The sequence below is a fragment of the Miniopterus schreibersii genome (genome assembly GCF_964146895.1).
Source record: "Miniopterus schreibersii genome assembly, chromosome: 2".
NCBI classification, from domain to species: domain Eukaryota; kingdom Metazoa; phylum Chordata; class Mammalia; order Chiroptera; family Miniopteridae; genus Miniopterus; species Miniopterus schreibersii.
The window spans coordinates 172,861,357-172,885,266 of record NC_138102.1 but is presented as its reverse complement, the minus strand read 5'-3'; the positions used below and the strand labels follow the sequence as shown (position 1 = coordinate 172,885,266).

General features: G+C 42.4%; 1 protein-coding gene across 2 annotated transcripts in view; it reads right to left on the bottom strand.

Annotated features, from left to right (window-relative positions):
- Positions 1-12,905: 12,905 nt before the first annotated feature.
- Positions 12,906-23,910, bottom strand: part of GAS2L3 (growth arrest specific 2 like 3) — a 28,336-nt gene continuing 17,331 nt past the window's right edge. For both annotated transcript variants that reach the window (XM_081127428.1, XM_081127429.1), the window contains 4 exons: positions 22,372-22,435; positions 21,579-21,717; positions 18,088-18,195; positions 12,906-16,541 (listed from right to left, as the gene is read on the bottom strand). In XM_081127428.1, the coding sequence (XP_080983554.1) occupies positions 15,237-16,541; positions 18,088-18,195; positions 21,579-21,717; positions 22,372-22,435 (1,616 nt within the window). In that variant the 3' untranslated portion in view covers positions 12,906-15,236. The remainder of the gene's footprint in view (positions 16,542-18,087; positions 18,196-21,578; positions 21,718-22,371; positions 22,436-23,910) is intronic.

Sequence of the window (23,910 nt, the reverse complement as noted above, 5' to 3'; positions counted from 1 at the left end):
TTTCCAGATGAGCCATTCTGCCAGCCCACCCCACCCCACCCGCCTTTCCCTGTGCAAATGAATCTGAGTAGAGAAAGACACTCCCCTTTAGTCAGGACCCTTGGAGCCCAGGTTCGCTCAAAGCACCTGTTTCCATCACTCGGCCTCCAAACAGACAGGAAGTTGTTGGGAAACTGGGTGGGTTGATTTCCACAGAGCAAGCCCAGCACGTTCTCTCCACTGGAGGCAGATTTTTCAGGCGTGAGAGGTTGTTCCTGCACCCTTGCCCCCACTGCGAACACACCTCGGACTGGGCTGGAAGTCCAGTCCAGCCACAGGAGCATGCTATAGGACAGCCTGCTGCAGCCAGCAGTCTGTGTCACCTCCCCGGGTCTTCCAGGCCTGAAGTTGGGACATCGGGAGCATGCTATAGGGCAGCCTATAGCAGCCAGCAGTCTGTGTCACCTCCACGGGTCTTCCAGGCCTGAAGTTGGGACATCGGGATCATGCTATAGGACAGCCTGCTGCAGCCAGCAGTCTGTGTCACCTCCACGGGTCTTCCAGGCCTGAAGTTGGGACATCGGGATCATGCTATAGGACAGCCTGCTGCAGCCAGCAGTCTGTGTCATCTCCACGGGTCTTCCAGGCCTGAAGTTGGGACATCGGGATCATGCTATAGGACAGCCTGCTGCAGCCAGCAGTCTGTGTCACCTCCCCGGGTCTTCCAGGCCTGAAGTTGGGACGTCGGGATCATGCTATAGGACAGCCTGCTGCAGCCAGCAGTCTGTGTCACCTCCCCGGGTCTTCCAGGCCTGAAGTTGGGACATCGGGAGCATGCTATAGGGCAGCCTACAGCAGCCAGCAGTCTGTGTCACCTCCCCGGGTCTTCCAGACCTGAAGTTGGGACATCGGGATCATGCTATAGGACAGCCTGCTGCAGCCAGCAGTCTGTGTCACCTCCACGGATCTTCCAGGCCTGAAGTTGGGACATCGGGATCATGCTATAGGACAGCCTGCTGCAGCCAGCAGTCTGTGTCACCTCCCCGGGTCTTCCAGGCCTGAAGCTGGGACATCTGTTTGCTCCCACCCAGGGCGGCCCCTTCTTAACGGTTGCTAAGGAACTCAGAGCAGGAGCCAAGAAAAACACAGCGACTGTGAGCCTTTGCAGCTCTGGAGTCCCTGTTCGTGCCTGAGCTGGCAGGTTGCTCACGCCGACCTCACGCTCTCTCCTTCTGAGGGTTCTGTTTCTCTGAAAGACTGTTTGCCCCTGGCCTCTCTGATGGCGACAAATACCTGGAGACTGTGGGCTCTGACAGAACAAATTTCCTCCTGGAAACCGCTGCAGAAAGAGGGCCAATGACGCCAGAACAAATACAAATGGTAACGAAAATCCTACCAACCCCAGGGTGTCCTTCTCCTGCCCCTGCCGCCACCCTGCCCCGAGCTGCATGCCACCTGAGCTCATGGAGGGACCTCAAGGGACCCGGGAACGCCTGCTGCCAAAAATGTCAACGCCGTTCCGTTCTGCGTAGCCTCGCGCGTGGCTCCTCTCTCACCTGGAAATATAATAATTACCCGAGGAACTGAATACCCTCGAGACTCACTCACCACTCTGCACGCGTTGCTGTGCGTACAGGACAGATGGAGAGAAGGTAACCGAGATGCTGACAGTGAGCAATGACTGCTCCCCGACCAAGCCCTGTTCTCAGCGAGTCTGATCGGGTCTGGGCCGAGCGAGGGAAAATCCAAGGGCACGGGGCAAATGGCAGAGCCTGGCAGGTGCCCCAGACTTTTGTACACGTCCCTAGCGTTCATCGGTTCTCTAAAAAGAGGCAGGCACTGTGAAGTACTTACCTAGTTCCCTCCTCAATCTGCAAAGCAGGTACCCTGAAGCGGGTATTACCATGCCCCCTGTCGCCTGGGGTTCCTCGGTGACTTGACAATGGCAAAGGAAAATATCCCCAAGAGGTTCTGACCAAGTTCTTAAATCGAGATTGTATTAGTCAAAATTCAGTTGCAAGAGACAGACACTTAATTCCAACTAGCTTAAGGGGGTGAAGAGGGGATTTCCAGATGATCTAACTAACCTCAGGCATAGCTAGATCCATGGGCTGAAAAATGTCACATGGACTGGCCCTGTCTCTCTCCCCTGATCGTTTTATCTCCGCTCACCCTGCCTCATCACATGCACGAACTTTATTCTCTGCTCCTGCAGAGTTTCCCCCATAAAAGCAGGACGAGGCCCACGAATGGTCCCAGCCAGCATTACCATTTATGTCCTGAGCCCAGGGGAAGAGGCAGCGAGCTTTCTCTTTCAGGGTCCATGTGTCATCTCTCCGGGAAGGCTGGCTCTGCCCAGGCCACATCCATTCCTGATGTGATGAGAGGTCAAATCCGATGATTGGCAGCCAACCAAGAACACGTGGAGAGGGAAGTGGGGGCTCTCTGAAAGGGAGATTGAGGGACTCATGACACAGTGCCCATCAGAGACAGAATTTAAGAGAACTAGCTGAGACCAACTTAGACGCGATTCCTTATGAACTTGGGGTCTACTGGTTTCCGTGACGATAACTTCCTTTTGTTTTACAGCCTCTCCATTATCTGCGATATACTCATGGAAATGGGATCAGAATGACAAACAAGGATGCACCCATAAGGTTTGTGTGTATGTTTTTACATTAAGAGCCCAGTGATCAGCAACTTCCTTTCTAAACAAAAGTACATTGTTAAAATAGATTTGCCAGAATCTTTATAAAACTTTGTAAGAAAATGTACCGTCACCTTCTGTTGTTCTCGCCAAAAATGTTAACCCAAATCTAATCATGAAAAAAAGAATCAGATAAGTGCAAAACACTGGCCTACACTCTCTAAAAATGTCAATTTTATAAAAGATTTTTTTTTAAAAAAAAGGCTGAGGAACCACTCCAGATGGAGGAGACTCAAGAGTCATGACAAAGAAATACAGCGTGTGATCTTTGATTAGATCCTGGATTCATTTAAAAAATTATAAGTGGCATTTTTAGGACAATTTAAGAAATTCAGTACTAAGATCCATATATTAGATAACTATACCATAGCACAGTTGCATTTTCTGAGTGTCACTGTGGTTATGCGGAAGAATGGCCTTGCTCTTGGGAGACACATGCTGAAGTATTTAGGGATGAAGGGTCGGGGTGATGCAACTAATTTCCAAATGATTCAGGGGGAAAATGCAATCATATATGGGAAGGGATAGAGAGACAGAGAGAGGGAGAATGTAGCCAAACGTTAGGAACTGGTGAACCTGGTGAAAGGTGTATGGGTGTTCATTATATATTGTACTAATCTAGAGAAACGTTACCTTTATCTAGATTTCAAGTTTTTTCCCAAATAAAATATTGATGAGATGGGAAAAAATTAAGGTACAGCCTTATAACAATCTAAAATTAAACACCCCACCCATAATAAAGTGAAGCCAAAAAAACTCAGCCATGTAAATACCGGGCCATTATTGCCAGGTTAATTAAATGACAGGCCAGTTTTTGGTTTTCTTTTTATTGAATTTATTGGGGTGACATTGGCTAATAAAATTACATAGGTTTCCGGTGCATGGTTCTATAATACATCATCTGTACAATGTATTGTGCGTTCGCCACCCCAAGTCAAGTCTCCTTCAGTCGCCATTCATCTCCTTTCCCGCTGGTGATCACCACACTGTTGTCTATGAGGTGGGTTGTTTTTTTTTTGCTTAATCCCTTCACCTTCTGTTCATTAGATTCCACATATAAGTGAAGTCATATAGTGCCACACCTGCCAGAATGGCTCCATCAATAAACCAACAAACAGCAAGTGCTGGGAGGGTGTGGGGAAAGGGAGCCCGGTGCACTGCTGGTGGGAACGCAGACGGGGGCAGCCGCTGTGGAAACAGGATGGAGGTTCCTCAAAAGATTAAAAGTGGACCTGCCGTTTGACCCAGGGATCCCACTTCTGGGAATTTATCCAAAGAAAGCCGAAACACGAATCAGAAAGAATATATGCACCCCTATGTTCATTGCGGCGCAGTGTACAACAGCTACGATCTGGAAGCAGCCCACGCGCCCACCAGTAGATGAGCGGAGAGAAAAGCTGTGGCCGTTCACACAGTGGCACGCTACTCAGCTGTAAAACAAGAAGGAAAGCTTACCTTTGGTGCCAGCATGGATGGACCTGGAGAGTACTGTGCTCAGTAAACAAGCCAGTCAAGTGACAGGCCAGTATTCACCGCCAGACCTTGGGGGTCCAAATCTCTCAGATCCAAATCTGCTCAGGGCCGCAGGGCCGCAGTCAGCGCCAACTGGGGCAGGGGTCTGCTTCAGCCAAACAAGGGTGGGATTGTTCTGGGTCCTATCAGTAGAGATTATAGGAATCCCTAGGTAGTAGCACTCGTTTCTTTGATCCAGTCGGGGAGTTTGGCCGGCTTTCCGAAAACAGAGACCCACCCCCCTTTTCCTACTTCCCGAGCAGAGCTGCACGTAGTGGGCAGGGGTGGAAGCGAAGGTCGCCCGGTCCCGTCCGCGCGGCAAGCACCGGCATCCCGACGCTGCCTGGCTGGGACTGGGCACCACGGCTCAGCTGCTCTGTGCCTACAACAAAGCTGCAGGCTGTGGGACCCCCATGTCCCTCAACTCAGTGGGACAGCATTTGGAAGAGTTAGGCCATCAGATCACGGCTCATGACTGCACCATGTACCCAGTCACACGAATGGTCACACCAGCACTTTCTAAAATTCAACAAACAATGTAGAAATTATCTGATGCATTCTTTTCGGTATAACTTATATCCTTTAAAGGAGTTCTTTCAGAGAATCAGAGGCAACATATTTTTAAATGTTTATTTATCTGTGAATTTAGGTATTTTAGCTTTAAAATACTTTCAGTATCACCTGGGCACACATGTATGTTTTGAATACCAACTTGTACACACACATACATAGGACATGGCTAGATATACAAATACACACACACACAAGCACATATACATCTGTAGAACATGGATGGCATTCTAGCTTGTTTTCTGAGCAGAAAGTTGGCCGTGTAGTAACACTTCCATGTGCCGTGCCCACTACTTCCTCCTCTCCTTTTTAATGCTGTTAATCTAAACAGTGTACACTGTATGATTTAATATACTCTTCCCTGATGATTAATACCTTGCCTATTTCAAGAAAAGATCTGATATGGTTTATGAAACTAAATCATCTCTAAAACAAGACAATGAAAAATACTGACAAGATTGAAAACTCACCGAGAGAAGAGATGAGTAGGGAGCAAAGTAAATAGTCACGAGCTTAGCTTTAGATTTCTTGGGGGAACATAAGGAAAACAAAGCAGGTTATTGCTTCTGGATTCTCACCAGGGTCTAGCCTGGCTGGAAGGATTCCCCAGTGAGTAGGACAAATGGAGGCAAGGACTGGCTCAGTGGCAGCAGCTGATGACCCCAAAACAAGAGGAGTGGCGTTATGAGGACGTGGGTGAGAGGCCAGGCTCTAAAGCCACAGGAGCACTGAGAATGGGCCGGCCCTGGCCAGGCAAGGGAACCAAAGCAGGAGCTGGGACACCAGGGGACCAGGAAGGAGCATTCCTGAGCGACAGCGGTTGGCCACAGCTGGAACTGCGGGGCCAGCCATGGGCGAAAGGGAACACTATTTTGAGGACCAGGGACGTCGGCGACACAGCTCTCTCTCTTTGCCCCATAAGAGAAACCTATGTTCATCTTTAATAACAGGGGCACCGAGTCATACGGGGACTGACTTTTGTAAATGATACAGCAGCATTCTTGTCATGAATGCTTCTCCTAATACTCTACAAAAGACCGATGTGTTTTTTTAAAAAAAAAGAAAAACACAAATCAGAGGCAAATGCATTTTGTGAAAATCAAGAGCATCCTACATGAGAAGCTACTGGGAATATGAGAAAGAGGTTCCAGTTGCAGTCGCAAGAAAAAGATAAGGTACTTAGGAGGTGTTTTTATGAGAAATGTGTGGGACCTCTATGAAGAAAATCCAGATTTTACTGAGGAAGTTAAAATATTGGATTAATGGAAAGACGTGCCGTACTGGAAAACTAAATAGCGTAAGATGTCAGTTCCTCACCTTTGTTTTTATTTCTGATGCTGTATCTTAGAATCACTGCGTGCTTGGTAGATATTGATTTTATTTTTGCTCCTAGAGACTTAAACAGTGAATAGAGGTTAATACGTTATCTGGCCCATTGATTTTTTCCCCCCTGAAAGAATGGGTTTCATTTTCAGCATTTCTATCTGTTAATTGCTACTCATACCGCGAGTGGATTCTCCAAGCTAACTTCTGTTGACGTCTCATATATTTTCTGAGTCGCACACTATTCCTGTGGTTATTGTAGTATCTGGTAGTGACTGCTTCATCTTCATTCTTATTTCCAGACTCCCTCGAGTGTTCCAGCTGTGTGGGAGGTCTCCAGGGGACCCCCAATAAATAGTAACCCTATTCTTTGTCAGGCTCTGAGCGACTTGAGAAATAAAATGAGTCAAGATAGAAACCAAAATATTAATGTTATTTATAATAAAAGCCAGATGGGAAGGTAAAGTGTAGGGTATTAATCACATGTGCCTGCTGGCTGGATTAGGCAAGTTTAAGCCCCAAATACCAGGCCGAAATGAGCCAGAAGAACCCCCTCTCTCCCTCACCCACCCGCCAGCCTACCCCATGCCTCCCGGGTTGCAGAGTGCAGTGCAATTTCGCTCTGGGCAGCCATGCTCCTTCCCAAAGGAACAGGGGGGGGAGAATTCTCCCTAAATTTAGCAATCAGGTGAGTCCCTCCCCCAGGGGTGAGGAAAGGGAGAGGGGCCAGGCCTCACACTGACTGGTGCCCTTTACAGGAAGGAACCGTCAGAAGGTGAGAAGAGGGGCTCCCCACTGACGAGATGCATATTGAGAAGCAATAAAAAGAGATGGAAAGAACAAGAAAATGGGAATCCAAGTTTCTGGCACGCGTCCTGATTTTCCCATATTTTCTAGCCATGAGGACTTGAGCAAATAACATTTCCCTGAGCCTCGGTTTTCCCATCTGTAAAATGGAGATGGTGTCTGTTCTACTTATCCCCCAGTTTTCAAGATGGCATAAAATAAGGGAACATAAAAACACCTGTTGAGTCTGAGGCTATGATATTAGCAGACAAAAACTTACACAAGGTCCTGATTATCACAGGATAAGGACTTTGATCTTTTAATGGATAGTTTCTTTCTCTCGATTTATAAGCAGAATGTGGCTACTTTTAGACTTGTTTCCTAAAATGCACCTAAGCTCCTTCACCTTCCTTCTGTGTACTTCTTACTGTGACTCTAAGGTGACAAGATTCCCCAGGGACCTCCTGGGCATTTCTGACTCAGGCCCACAGTTCATTCCCTGTCCTGTGCTAACACCCTGCTTTCTCGAAACCAGGGTACAGATAAAAGCTCTGAAATAGTTGTCCAACAAAATAAACAACTGGCTCCCAGGAGGCCTGGTATAGCCGATCCTTCGAAATAGCCTGATCCTTCCTAATCGATGGGCGGGAAATCGGAGGCAAGCCTGCTCCTCCAAGGCCCGGTCTCCGTGAGTAGCAGCAGCAACTTCTCAGTTGCTAAACCAGAAATCTGGGCTTCATTGCCCATTCCTCCAGCACCCTCCGTGTCCCGGGTGGAAATGAAAGTTCTCACTCACTGAGATATTGCTGCTTCAGGTGCATTTTTGAATGCTTTACATGTCTTGTCTTTTTAAATCCTCAGTACAGCCTCATGAGATAGGCCCTATTTTTTTTTTAAACAAATTTTTTTTTTTTTTTAAATATATCTTTATTGATTTCAGAGAGAGGAAAGGAGAGGGAGAGAGATAGAAACATCCATGATGAGAGAGTCATTGATCGAGCCCACAACCCGGGCATGTGCCCTGACCGGGAATCGAACCCCAATCGCCTGGATCCTAGGTCGACGCTCTACCGCTGACCCACGCCCGGCCAGGCTAGGCCCTATTATTATTCCCAGTTTGATTTCACTGCTGAGAACGTTAAAGCCCGGAGAAGTTAAATAACTTTCCTAAGTCCCACATCTTACCGGCACCTGAACTTCCACATTCTACCACTCGCCAAGTCCTGTATATTTGATCTCCTGTTTTGCAAATCTATTCCCATCTCTTCGCTCTTGCCATCTTTGTCTAGTGGAATCATTCTGGTTCCTGAGCTGAGTGTGTGTGTGTGTGTGTGTGTGTGTGTGTGTGTGTGTGTGTGTTTGTGGGGGAAAGGGGGCTCATTCATTGTACACACTTTTGGTGATTTTGGCGGCACTTAAAAGTTTGGGGGCCCAGTAGTAGTAACTTTTGCATACATTTTTTTTACAAGGTGTAATTCAATTAATTGAGATTTTTTTTCACGGAAAGTGCTTCATCTGAAAAGGACAGGGCACTGCAGAGCATAGTGGACCTTCGAAAGGGTGGGATCCGTGAGAATGATTACAGAGACGCCCCAAATTACCAGCTGGCTCATTCACTGTGTGAGAAAAAAGGTCAGCGTTACCATTTTATACTGAGGGTGGCCACTAAAATCCCGAGGAGGGAGAATTTCACATATCACTGATTATTCGCTTGGTAATTTTAGCCGGATCTTCATTCTTTCCTGGGGGCCTGCATAAATCAGTTGTAACCAACTGTGCAATTATCATTCTTGCAACCGACTGCTTGTGGCAGAGTTAAATTCCATTTTGCAAGGGAGCCAAAAAATTGTCCTCTGCCTCCCGAGCTCAAAAGCCAGAAAGCAGCTGAAAATGGTCACTGCTTTGTTCTTGAATGGAGCTAATCACGGAGCTGTCTGGGCAGGACAGGCACTGGGCGGTTGGTGCGTAAATAGGGACAATTAGGGCTCATTGTAAGCCAGACACTACTTCTAAAAAAAGAAACAGAGCTTCCGTTTTTAATTACTCTCATAGGAATTGTTACATTGAACAGAACCTGACCATCGTTTTTTTTCTCTCACAATTCAGTTCAACAAACATGACAACTCTGTCATAAAAATGTTCTAATTTTAACATTTCTACAGATGGTTTGGTAAGAATGCGAAGTTTAACTCCTCCCTTCTTTCCTCACTAGATTTATTTTAATCCTGCATTGCCGTCGGTTTAAAATAACTTGCATAGTATTGAAATGTGTATGTTCCTACACCTTCTTAGAATCATTATTTTTTAATTCTTAAAATTTAAGCAAGCAGCCATTTATTAAACCTTATATACAGGGGTGGGCAAAAGCAGGCTTCCAGTTGTGAGTACATGAAACACGGAGTGTATTCCTGTATTATGTATTAATTATTGCATCATTCGTTTGTACTCACAACTGGAAGCCTACTTTGCTCACCCCTGTATATAAGGTTTAATAAATGGCTGCGTGGGAAACATTTTCTTGCTTAATGCTTACGCCCGCTTCATGAGGACTGCTATTCTCGTTTTATCGTTCAGGAAGCTGAGGTGTGGTTACTTGGACAAGTCACTCACCTGGTAAGTGGTGGAGCCACGGTTTAAAACCAGCCCGCCTCGGGAATCCTCTCCTGCCGGTGGAAGTTAGAAAGCAAGTGGTGCCTGCCCCTAGGAAACCTGGCTGAGCCACTGTAGGAACTTTTGCCGTGTGGGGGGGGCCGCTGGGAGGGGACGTGGTGACAGCACAGAGCAGGCACCCCGAATGGTTTGCTAGATGAGCAGGTGAATGAACTGGTGTTTCGCTGCACTGCAGCTGAATGGGACCAATCACAGATGCAGGCGACGCAAGGAATACGCTGGGCTGGACCCAGTGCAAAGAGGGCCCATCGAAGGGGCCAACTGGGACAACTCCCATCACCCCTGGGACGACTCCCATCACCCCTGGGACGACTCCCAGCGCCCCTGGGACGACTCCCATCACCCCTGGGACGACTCCCAGCGCCCCTGGGACGACTCCCATCGCCCCTGGGACTCCCATGCCCCTGGGACGACTCCCATCACCCCTGGGACTCCCAGCGCCCCTGGGACTCCCATGCCCCTGGGACGACTCCCATCACCCCTGGGACTCCCATCGCCCCTGGGACTCCCATGCCCCTGGGACGACTCCCATCACCCCTGGGACTCCCAGCGCCCCTGGGACGGCCGCCTCTACTGTCTGCTTCCCTCTGCCGCTCACGGCTGGTTTACCCCGCAGCTCACCGGCCCTGTAAACACACTGCCTGGCCTGAGTTTCGTCTGTTCAACGTGAGGCCTGAACTCGGTAGCGGCAGGACCGCGCCAATCTCAGCCTCTGTTATGCTCCGAGTACGCTCTCCCAACCCTGAACTAAATATTTTAAAGCAAAACCCCGGAGAGCAGGTTGGGAAGTTCCTAACATTTTCTTCTGTGTGACTGCAGCATTCTGTTGTGTGAATGTCACAAAAGACATCCGTGTCCTTAAGGCCACTCATTACCCCCCTCCCCTCCCCCCTCCAAACAAGGTCATGCTTACGGGCTTCTTCAAACTCTACCACGGCATCTTCTCAGGAAAAACCCTTTCACAGCAGGTGGACCAGCAATATTAAACTGGGGCTCAGTCTACACATACCGATGCGTGTTTCCGTCAGCGAAGGGTATGTCCTTGCCTTCTTCCTTTGCTCCACGAACATTCAGACATTAAATGCAGGAGATGCAACTGTGAAGCCGTGGGATGCGGAGCTCCCATCCTGGCTTTGGTGGGGGTTTAGGGACGCGAATGGGAGTCTTAGGTGCAATGCAACGGGGGGAAAACGCCGGCTGGGGAGAAACTCTCCCACCCAGGCCGAGGGGTGGGAGTTTCCAGTGCCCGGGGTGAGGGGATGGGGAAGGGGGGGCAAAGCCGAAGAAGAGAGCCTCTCCCCGCGGGTGTCCTCGGAGGCCCCACACTATTTCTTCACTAGCCCTTTCAGCTTCATGGATCTCAAAGGCTCTAATTCTCAGCAGTGTTGATTTTTTTTTTTTTTTTTAACCTGTAAGGATACCTGGACTTCATGGACTTTAAAAATGGTTTTTGCTGGTGCTTAAGATAAATGGAAAGTATTGCAAATTACTACTTAAAGGCACTTACTTTCACTTTCTCCCTCCCTCCTTCCCTCCCTCTTACTCTAAAATCAATTTAAAAAAAAAAAAATCTTTGGGTGAGAATAAAAAAAAGCGTAAGAAAACACTAATCTTTAATTATATTCAAGCTTAGAATATTTAAAATAAAGGGTAATTCAAAAACAATTAAATCAAGATTTTTCTCAGAATAAAAGTAGGATGTAATATTCCAGTGGATTTTTAAATGCCGAGTCCTATTTCATTTATCACATCATCACGAAAAGCAAATCAAGTTTGTAAAAAAGTATAAATAGGTAAAAATAAATTATCCTTTAAATAAAATTCAATTAGTCAATCCCAGTAGGTATTTTTATATTTACTGTCGACTTTGAGCATTAATTTCCTCATACACAAAAAGAAAGTTCATTCGTTAACGAGTATTTACTGACCTCCTACTATGTGCCAGGCATTGGTTTAGGCTTCGGGAACACAGTGGTAAACAAAACTGATGCAATTCCTGTCTTTATGGTGCTCATATTCTAATAAAAATCATATTTAGTATCCCATGGAATTGTTCAGAAAACTGGGTGCTATTGTAATTGTTTTGGCAGCCACAGAGTGCAATAAACCCAAGATTCTTGAACGTGATGACTGTCTCAGTCTTCTTTCTATCTCCCAGAACTCAGTGGGTTTTACTAAATGATTTGAGTAGTTAGTGTTACAACACTGCCACACTTGACCACTAGAGGTCCTCAACTGTCACCTCCAACACTGATCCATCCCATGAATTGTATTCGTTCACTCCAATATAACTTGTGAGATAGTTTAGCAAGATGTTTAGGAAAGTCGGTCATATTAAATAAAATGTATTATATGAAAGACTAGCCACAAGGGGTTAATTATAATAGATAACACATGCCATGTGCCCACAAGCCATGCAGTAAGTATTGAGCTGTTCCTGGCCCAATACAGAAAATTAAGAAATATTATCTGTTAATGTTTTCTCACTGCAATTTCTCAAAAGAAAACTCTCCATGACCATACATAATTCTTTTAAGATAAATCAATGTCGACATCGTTTTTAATGGCTGCATGGTCTTCTATCTTGTGGTCATACCAATATTAATAATGTACTATGATTAATTTACTTACAGCCAAATCTTTACACATATTTCAAGATCAAGTCTTATTGTGCTTTTCTACAAGGACAGAATATCTGTAGGAAAACAGCTTTAATAAAACATGTCTTTATAGTTTTAGATTTACTGGAAAATGTTTTGTTAATATTTTCCTAATATTCCCCAAAATTTCATAAGTTTTGAAATTTTACATACACAAATGGTTAGGAAAATTTAATAAGAATTTTGCCTAAGTGGTGTTTTTCTGTATGGAAGTACATATTGAATTAACTGCTTTTTATAATTGCTCTGATCATGAATATAGGAAAAAAATAGTATTTCAAGACTGTTTTCACTCTACTGAACTTTCATTAAAACAGAATAAAAGAAATTAAAAGTTCCTACTATCAGTAGCTTTCTGTGAACACAATACTTGTGTGAGCTATAGAATTCTGCTTTAATAACTGATAAATTAATTCTATTATCTCAGAGATTAATGAATACAAATCTAGCCATACGGAGACAAACTTCTAGCAGATACAGCAACTTTGGGATCAAATACTGTTACTTAATGGCAAAACCTTATAATCTCCTGGTGCAGTGAAATGAATTCCACAAGTATAAGGAAGGCACTTTAAATAGTAATAAAATTAAAACTATTCTCAAATTATAAATGCTTCATATGTGCAATTTCTCACATGAACCAACAGATCAGAATATATTCAGAACACACACACAAAAAGCAAATGGAGAACTAGGTATATATGTTTACATTTTAATACTTGAGAAAATATAAATCTGATACAAACACTGCTGGCACAAGGAAAGAATTACACAAATTTGTATTCAAATAGAGTCAGTATGTGAACCTGGATGTAAGAATATATCACAACATCCTAACAGTCTGCTATGGAAGCCTTTTAAAGAAGTAATAGATTTTTAATCACATAGAGACAAATAGACTGCAGAAAGAACAGTAATTTTCTTTTCTCAAACAACCTCCCTCACCCATTAAGAATTGTAAACTCATTGCGGGGAGGAAAGTTAGAGGTAATCTAACTTATCAAGGCATTTTGAAGCATGTAAGCCCAAACAATGTAAAAACAATCAGAAGTTCATGTTCCTCCGAAGATTAATTTGATGTATTAGTCACGTTAGCAAACACCTATTCCATTCTTTCCTGAAAGCACACATTATTTCTTCTTCTTCTAGTTACTTCACTAATTTAAGCTTAATATTAACTTAATAAATATTAAATGCAAAACATATTTTACAATATCTTGCACTATTTTTTTTAATATGTTTTTATTGATTTCAGAGAGAGAGAGAAGGAAAGAGATAGAAACATCACTGATGAGTCATTGATCGGCTGCCTCCCATGCGCCCCCTACTGGGGATTGAACCAGCAGCCCTGCCATGTGCCCTGACTGGGAATCAAACCTGGATCTCCTGGATCCTAGGTCAACACTCAACCTCTGAGCCATGCCGGCCAGGCACAATCTTCCACTAATTTAAAAAAAATAAAAACTTCTTTCCAACTTTAACAATATATTTTTTAGTTGTGAAAATGATTAAGGACACTATCTCTTCTTTAACAGCATTTGAAAATATATTTGAAGAAAGTATCCTTCAGGCACTATTTATTTCAAAAAAACTTTATTTTAGAAGGGTAAACTATACATAAATAAAAGTTCATTCAACGTGCCTGTAAGTGGAGAAATACCCTACTAATGAACAATAAGGCTGTTTATAAATAAAATCCCAATTAAAACAATATTAGAATTTGTGCATATGTTTATTTTAACTATATGCCTCAGACTAAAGGTCACTTAGTTTTATACAGTTTTCTTACTTTATAATCTATACAGCATTAGTAGTCAGCTTAAGATGTTTATTCTATGATTGCACATTTGTGTAAACCATTATTTTCCTTAGAAAACTTACATTACAATTTAAAATAGAGAAACACAAACCTCAACACTGAATAACCTATGATAACTGGTAATGGTGTAAAGTTATTAAAAATGCCCCTCAAACTTCTGAAAGTATATTAATAATTTTTAAAATATTCACAATCTCTTAAAAAACAATTTATAAACATCACCTTGGTTGGTGGAGTCTATGGGGTGATACATGATCCGGATGTGTTCCCTGGAGAATCTGGCTACAGAGCATTCAACACTGCAGATATGCTGTTACCTGCCATTGCCAAACTGAAGGCAGCATGATTGATAAAAGAAAATTAATGTAGCAGGAAGACTGTAATTAAAACTGGCATTGTGCCAGCTAAAGAAAAATAACCACATGAAAGAATTTGTATGTAGCACCATTCTAAGCGTCTAGTCACCTTAATTTTAAGATTGTTAAAATGCAATTCTGATATTAAAACATTCATGTAAAAATTCATATCTGTACTGGTAGGAAATTACCATTATTAAAAATATTTTCAATATGCTAAAAGCTACTCAATCAGTTCCCCTTTCATTCACATTGCATGAATCCATCTAAAGTGAAAGGTGTAAATTCTTATAAATAATATGAAAAACCTTGGATTTTACCAAATTTCTGTTGACCTTTCAATACCTTAATTTGTTTCCTTTTTTTAAACCAAAAATGTTGGTAACAAAATATTACCAATGTTAATAAGCCAGTTAAAAAATCAGTTCCCTCTGATGTGGGAAGCTTAACAGAAAAGCAGCAAGAATTTCACCCAACCAGAGTAAGGCCAAGCTAAGGAGCAGCGGCCACCGGTACTCGGTGCTGTCTGACCAGACAACCCCATCGGAACACGAAGCGAGGTGCCTTTTGTAAGGCAGGTGCCAAACCGTCGCTATTTTACTAAAACGCAGTGACGAATATTAAGAGCAGCACGGTTGCTACTAGCGGGTATGTAGCCTCTCTATATAAATATAAACCTATACTCAATATTAAGAAATACAGTAACTATAGCTCTAGCTCTAGTAGTGTTGCTTTACACTCCCCTTGAAGGGCAGACATTAATACAGATTCCATGGACGATAAACGTCTCTCATCCATTCGGACAAACGCCGGGGAGCCCGTCAGGGTGCGCAGCTGACGCCCCCTCCCCGCCCTTACTTTCTAGGTTTCTTACTCCCAGTCATAACGAAGTAACGGTCGTAGTCCTCCTTCTCCTTCGCAGCGGGCTCCCTCTCTCCACCAGCTGCTTCCTTGGGGGGCGGTGGCTTCCTGTTTGGGGCGGGGGCCCTGCCGCTTTTTGGAGGTCCCCTGGCCGAACACTGGCTCTTGGTGGCCAGCTGCGCCGCCTTCGGCGCAGTGTGTGTTTTGGTGGAAGACTGGGGAAGGCTCATGATGGACAGTGGGGTGCGACCAGGGGACTTGGAGGAGCCGGGTCCCGTCTTCTGGGATGTACTTAGGTTCAGAGGCTGCTTTTTGGCAACTGTAACGACATTCCTGTCTTTCGATCCCTGTGCTCTTGCAGGAGCACCTGAGGATACAGAAAGTGGCTGGTTCAAGTTCAAGGCTGGCTTAAGCTTCTGAGCCGGCACAGCCCCTGCTTGAGGGGCTCCCTCGGGTGGCTGAGACCGCGTTCCTAGACCTGTGGTTATGGTTTGGGAACTGGATTTTGTCATTTTTGCAGGGAACTGGACAGAAGGAGAAGGCTTGGGTAGCTTTGGACACTTTGAGGGTGAATTCCGACGTGCAGCTGAGTGATATACTGCGTTATCCCTGGAAGATACAGGATTGTGTTTTGGGTGCTTTGGCTCCGTTTTTCCACAACACTTGTTTGGCAGAAGTGTAGACTCAGGCACGTCTCTCGATTTCTGGGATGGAGTAAACTTGGCCTTCGGAGTACTGGGTGATGAGATGCATTTTCTCAATGACTCAGATACACAAGGTGCAGTCCTTGGTAGGGCTGGTGAAGAAATGCTTTTACCTCCTAAATTTAAAGCAGCAAGTGAAGATGCTGTGCTGCTGGAAGGAGCCTGTGGTTTCTTTGCTGTGCCTCGTGGAGATTTGAGTCTGAGATGAGAAGATGCTGCTGGGGAACATGGCATCTTAGAACGGCCGGAGCCGGAGCCCAGGTGACCTCCTTTCAGGGAAGGTGCTGGCGGCAAAGCACCTGGTGGACGTGCCTGCTTTTCTCTGCTCCTTGGAATACCAGTGGGCGTGCCAGGCTTTGACTGTTCTTTCTGAAACATGCCAACTGCTGACATTGGATTCATTTCAGGGGGCTGGGGTGTTCTGGCCGGCGAATCAGGTGCACTTTCATTAGAAACTCCTTTCTGAAATGCTAGAATTTTTTGTTCTAGTGTAGCAAACTGTAATATTCGACAGGGGTCATATTTAAGCAAAAATCCTTGAAGAGTATCCCAGCCTCCACCAACACGAACCATGACATGTTTTCCATGCAGCATCTTTCCCCCAAAAGAAAGTAAAAACAAAGCTGTAAAGCTGTAGGGTTCACAGTTACAATTCATTTGCAGACTCAATTTGTGATGCCTGTGATCTATGAAATTCAGAGTATTTGCCAATAGCTTTACTCAAATCGATAGTCTCTTCCCTATATTAAAATAATAAATTTCATCCATATTGAGTCATAACTAACAAAACAGTATCCTCCAATTTGTAAGGAAGATATTTACACACAACCTCCATCCTAAATAATCCAAATTACTAATGTACAAAATTGCAAGGGCAATATTGTTCAACAAAGAACTGAATATTGAAGGAATAAAAGAGGAGAAAGACAAGGAGAAATGGGAATTTACTTAAAAAAAAGCCTCATAAAAAAGAAATTCTTTTGAAAGATAAAAATAACTAAAACGTGTACTTTGCAGTTTAATAAATTATTTTCATATGTATTATATATCAATTTAATCTTTCAAAAGCTTTGATATAATTTATTATTAGTTAAACCTTTGCAGATGAGAAAATAATGGCTCTGAGAGACTACGGATATTGTCCCAAATCACACAGCTGGGCCTGGCCTCAAACGCACCAGGCTGCCCCAACCCAAACGGTGCTATTGTGCGGATAGGATACATCGTGAGTCTGCCAGTGAAGACCAAGCCGAGTTCAGGGCCCCCGTTCCATTAAGCAGGAATATCTGTACAACTGCATGAGACTGCCCTGAAAATTTTAACTCTAAATCTCATGCTCTGTGCGCTATCACTGTATCATATTGCCTTAAAAGGGAAAGCAAACTAAAAGAAAGTACACCCCACCCCACCAGGTGTTTCTGAGTGAGCTGGGTGGAGTGTGGGGACGTAATGACAATATATGAAATAAAAAGGAAATGTGGATGTCGAAATTATATTTTCACATACTTTTATATTATATTCCTAAGTTAGGAATAAAACAACTCTTGTATCAGAAGTAGACAGGCTGCTGAACAGGTGAAACTGCAGTCTCCTTCCCAGCAAAGGAGAGGGTGGGCTGCACTGCAGACGGGACAGAGGGAGGAATGAACGTGTGTGTCAGCATATTGGTATTCAACCCGATGCTGTGCAGACGTAGAAAGGTTTTATACTAAATGCAGCATATGCATTACTATAAATGGTAGTGTTTCTATTTCCTCTTCTTATTACCAACATTTAGTCTTACTAGATGTACTGCTGTGATTTTTTTTCTTATGATGATTAAAAATCATTCCATTTTAGAAACCTTGAAAAGTAGAATAAGTTACCTGAGCTATACAAATGCTTTTCCCCAAATTATATCCGATGTCAGAAGTCTTGGCTATCCTGCAGTTTGCTGTCTGTTGCATTAAAGGTGTTTATCTAAATTCATTATACTTGCATGAAAGCAAGAATTCCATACCTTTTCTACACAGTGAAATTCTTTCATTAATACCACCAATTTTTTAAAAAGTAAAAGGGGAGCAAAAGGAGGTTGGTAAAGCAAGAAATCCAATTTAAAAACAAGATCTGTATGTAAATAGGATGTAAATGGTGGACTTACCCTTATAAAGAGTATTTTATCCCCTAGTCGGTACCGTCCTTCAGATAAGTATTCAATAGAAAACCGATGAGAACACCTACAAGGAGGGTCTTCAGCAATATGTGTAACCTAAGATTGAACATAAACAACAATTAGTGTGTGTGACAAAAAGTGTTTTGTTTAACGTCAAAATGCAAGGTTATTTGATAGTTGGGAAAATCAAACTCAAAGATAAATACTTAAAGACAGTTCAACTTTTAATGATCTCTTCTCCTTCACTTGTTGACAAATACTGAGATTAGACATCAGCTAACACGTTAAAACTGGCAGTGATGGGGTCCGAGTCTCTCCTCCTCTCCCCACTGCCGCCAGGCTTGCAGTGCACTCACTGACCCCTGGAGAACTCTGAATGAGAACGGCAGTAGAGTCGATTCAAAGCACATTCATTAAGCCACATTCATTCATTAAGCCTGAATTATTTTAAGCCCTGGACTTACTGTATCTGTGTCAAATCAAAGATAGGGCCAAACAAAGCTTAGGTAAAAACACTGTGCTAAATTAACATGGTGAGGGAATATCTAGATTTATTCCAAAGTTACTGTTACGATAGGCAGACATTTATACCTATTCATCCAAGATTGGGTAAATCCTAAAAATTCAATTCAAAGGCATTTTCACTTTGTTTCAATAGTCTGCTAAGAAGATGAGAGTCAGGGAGAAAACCCAACTTCTATCCTTCAAGAAGCTTACAGAATTTTTAATTGCAGCAAATATCTATAAAATGGTAAAAACTAGAATAAATAGTAAAAAGAAACTCAGAGATTCTATATTTAAAACACAGAAATTAAGAGAAATTGGTTAAATGAAAATATCTATTGAGATACGTTTGATTGAAAAAAGGGCACATATCAGCTACCATGAAAAATGTTTTTTCCCTAAAATTACATTTTTTTAAAAAGCGATGCATATTTTTCTCAATCACCTGTCACACAAAGCATCAAAACAAATGCATTTAGTCGAACTTATGCATGATGTTAAAGAAAGTCTCTTCAGATATGCCCAACTTAGCTGATCACTAACAGAAATTTATGACTGTCTTAATTATCTACCCAAAATGAATGAACACATGTGGATTCACCAGGGCCTGATCAAAAGGGTCCAGAATTTATCTCCCTACATCATTCATTTAACAAAATAACATGATCATAAATAGAACTGATTTTCACAAGGCATTCAATCAAGTTTATCTAGTGCACAGCCGTGCACACATTCATACATACACATCCATAAAATGTCTAAAAGTAAACTAAACTCGGGTAAAGAATTTATAATTACTAGAACCATATACACATTAGTTAAAGTAATCTGAAGAGGTATTTACTTCAGTCACTACTTTCTATCCATAAAGTTTCGTGTACACAGGATTGCAGTGGCCGACTTCCTAACACTATTCTAAACAATGAATCTGGAAATATTTGTTCCTCACTCAAAACATGGTCCCAAGTTCTCTGCAGATCACGTAAGCACAGGTGGACATCGAATGTACTTACAGCACATGTATATTTAGAGAAATGCAGACTTGAAAGTCACTTATTCTCTGTTTAAAATATCCAAGTCTCACTTACATTGAACAGTACAGTCAGCACTACCCCCTCACCTAAGCACGGGGGTGAGCCTAAAGGAAATGAGCGCTACGGGTCAGAAGTGTTCTCCTCGCGTTTCACCTGCTGCCTGGTTAGCATCCTCACACTAAAGGAAGTGCTAAAGAAAAGGAAAGTATCCGCAAAGGCTCTGCCCTGCTACCAGCCCTTTCCAGCCTCCTTGCTCCTAATAGCTTCTCTCTCTATATATATACTTTACACCAAATAAGCATTTTCTTGCTGCTACACAGTCTTCATAATTATCACATAAAATGGTTGCTCTGTCAAGACACTGAATCCCAGCTTGCCTAGCCAACTGCGCTATTTGAGAGTATTTACATCGCCTCCAATTTTTCATCACTGTAGATATAAGTGCAATAAAAACTTTCATTCATGCTTTTTCCCCTCTTCAACTACAATAAAGATGAAAGAGCAACATTTTTGTGGCTCTTGATGCCCTTTTCTCAATTTGTTTGTCCAGTTTACATCACGTTCCATTGCCACAATAGCAATCCCTAAGAGTAGTTTTACCAGAATTTACCAGCAACGGGATTTATAATTTCAAAAAATTTTGCTAATGGGGTGAATTGTATACCTAACTTCCTAAATTACCAGCAAGTTTCAACACTGTATTTTCTTCTTGTGTGAACAGTCCTCACTCATTTACCTACTGGAAATGTTTTTCTTAACAAACTGTATATGGTCTTTATATGATAGCGAAATTAACACACTGTATTCCCTATTTAATAAAGACTATTTTCCAAATGTTTTCCTTTTATTTAATCATCATTATTTTAGGTTATATGAGATTTAAAGTAAGTTTTTATTTTTACCTACTGCATCATCACTGCACCACATATTGATATTCACAGTCATCATACAAATCAATACTATGTAAATATATTTTGGCCTGATCAAGTGGTTTAGGCTGACATTTTCCTAATCTGTCTTTCAAGGCTACCCAAATGTCTTACTACAGACTTTTATTACATTAAACAGCATTTTCTAAATGTTTATTAGTAATGACTTATTTCTTAAATAACTTTGTACATTAAGCACTTTCATAAAATGCTACAATCCAACAAAGGCAATGAAATCTAAGCAACAGTCTCAGTAGAAAAAATGTCTGAGCTCACCTCTACCCCTTATACTATCATCCCTGCAGAAGACACAGAGCTCAGTCAAGTGCAATTCTATTAACTTCTGCATAATGATAAGCTGTCAAAGTCAAGACTTTCCAGTTGGGACCCACCATCTGACAAGTCCGCATATATTCTGTCACGGGGAACATACAGCAAAGCCCCATCAATCTGCTCTCACAGCTCTCCGCCACCAGTACTCCCCAGTGTCAGCGCGCCCTTACTTAGGTGCCTCAGTAATCACCCTCGATTTCTCCCCCATTAGAACCACTAGTCCTGTCCATCCTACCTTCTAAGAACGTGGCATTTGTTCCTTTTGCTTTACGCCCACACTGCTGCTCGGGTCCAGGTTCCCATCATCTTATGCCTGGATTATTACAATAAAACCAATATAACCGCCCCATGACCATGAGAGTAATCCTTAAAATTTGCAAATCAGATTATAATACTACTATGGGGGGGGGGGGGGGGGAGAGAATCAGTGAATTCTTGTGGCCCATAGTACCCTTCATGATGGATTCCAGGTTTTTTGCCCCAACACTCCTCAACTCCAGTCCTCACCATACATAAGCCACAAAAATCTGCCTTTATCATATAGTACCTTGAACTCACCAGGAGTGGAAATCAGCACTAGTGATTTCTGTAAATAAGAAACATCTTCTTTAAACACAGTATCACCTGTGGCAAACCAGGAGACTCACACATCATGGTTGAAAGTGTGACAATTACTTACCGCTTCGTGCAGCTCTTCCTGCTGACAACACGATTTGGGGATGCTGACGGAGTCTTCCGGCCCAGAAGTATTGAGTAAGGTCTCTTCTAGCTCAATTTCTTTCTCAAGTTTTACCAATACTGGTGGTTCAACCCCATATCTGAAAAACAGTTAGATTTCATCATTCAAGCAAAGTCCTACCCAGGGACTTCCCTGCATATCACAATTGGTTCTATTTTATTTTAAAACGAAGTCTGCATGACCCTACTCTACCAACTGTTTCACTGGGATCTCCAGAAATGCTTTTAATGTCCCATAGATAGCCAGAAATTCAGATAACTTCACACCAGAGCATACATTTGGGTTACCGGATGCTCTCAGTATTCAACCAAGGCTTCCGAAAGGCACCTGAAAACGCAGCTGTGAGAAATGATGGAGCTGAGCCAGGTGGAAGGACACAAGGCCCCACCTTCTCATCAGCTCCTCTTCGTGTCCAGAGGACTTGCCTTGCCTTGACCTGCTTAAACGCTGCATGCTCTCTTACTTTATTCTTAACCTAAACATTTTTAAGTAACTACTTTTACAGTTTAGCATTAAATGAAGGCAAATTATGTGAGCAAGCAGATGCTGCCACGTGACACAGCTCAGGCAAACAGAGCAAAGTTAAAGAAACAAACAAAAACCAGGAAACTAGGTTACTTTATTTCAATAAAAATTATTTTCTTTTATTTACAGAAAAGAGTGTTCTAGCTATAGTAAAGTAGCTTAAAAATATTTATGACATTGAAATTCTGAAATCTTGTGGAATACATACCTTGACACAATTCGACCAATTTCAAGAAGACAGAGATACACTTGTCTTGGATCTTTGTGCAAAACTGTGAGAAAAACACACACCATATTTTAGGGGCAAAGTTAAACAGAGAAATATATTTCTGACATGGAAGAAGTAAAATAAAATAACATGATCAAGACATTATGTGTCTTTGGAGTCTTAAAAAGGCATTTGTGTTTTCTCCACGTATCCTCACCTTCCATAATTTTTTTAAATGGCTAAGAAGAGGGTGAAAATTTGCAACGCACCCTTATTTGTATAGCATTTTAATTCTAGAAAAACTAAGGGCATAGGTAACATTAAGTTATTTATAATGCAGACCTCTCAACAGGAGGTACTATTTGAAGACATATATCAATGTCACCTCGATTTTATTCTAAGCTACCTTTAGTGCAGGACTATGTGTTAACAGCCTTCTTAAATGCTTCCAAAAAACTGACGAGGAGGGAGCACTTCCTCACTCAGTCTATGAGGCCAGTATTACCCTGACACCAAAGCCAAAAAAGACATCACAAGAAAACTAAAGATCAATATCCTTTATGAATATAGATATAAAAATCCTCAATGCAATACCGACAAACTGAATCCAGAAGCAAATGGGATTCACCCCAAAATGCAAGACTGGTTCAACATACAAAAATCTATCACTACAATACACCAAATTAATAGAATAAAGAAAAAGAAACACAATTATCTCAGCAGACAGAAAAAGCATTTGGCAATATCAAAGAGACTTTCGTAATAAAAGACTCAACAAACTGGGAATAGATGGGAACTTTATACATATGAAAATGTACATATATAAAAAAACCCCACAGCTAATATCACTCTGAATGGTGAAAGACTGAAAGTCTTCCTCCTAAGACCAGAGAAAATTCAAGAATGTCCACTCTCACCCTTTCTACTTAACACTGTACTGGAGGTTCTACCAAGTGAATTTAGACAAAAAAATAAAATAAAAGGCATCCAGGTTGAAAAAGAAGGAAACTATCTCTACACACTGACTGTGTGGTCCTTAGAATGGAAAACCCTAAATAATCTACAAAGAAGCTATCAGAGCTAACAAGCAAGTTCAGCAAAGTTGCAGGTTACAAGATCAATATACAAAAATCATTGCACTTTAAACGTAACAAGAAACAATCTGAAAATACAATTAAGAAAATAATTCCATTTAAAATAGCTTCAAGAAGAAAAAAGTACTTAAGAATAAATTTAACCAAAGAAGTGTAAGGCTTGTACACTGAAAACTACAAAACACTGTTGAAAGAAATTAAAGAAAAGACACCCTGTGTTCATGGATTGGAAGACGTAATAATAAGATGGCAGGACCCTCCACACTTACCTACAGATTCAATACAATGTCTATCAATTCCAACAGCCTTTTCTTCCAGAAGTGGACAAGCTGATGACAAAATTCATATGGAATTGCAAGAGACATGGAACAGCCAAAAGAATCTTGAAAAAGTACAGAGTTGGAAGACCCACACTTCCCAATTTCAAAACTGACTACAAAGCTAT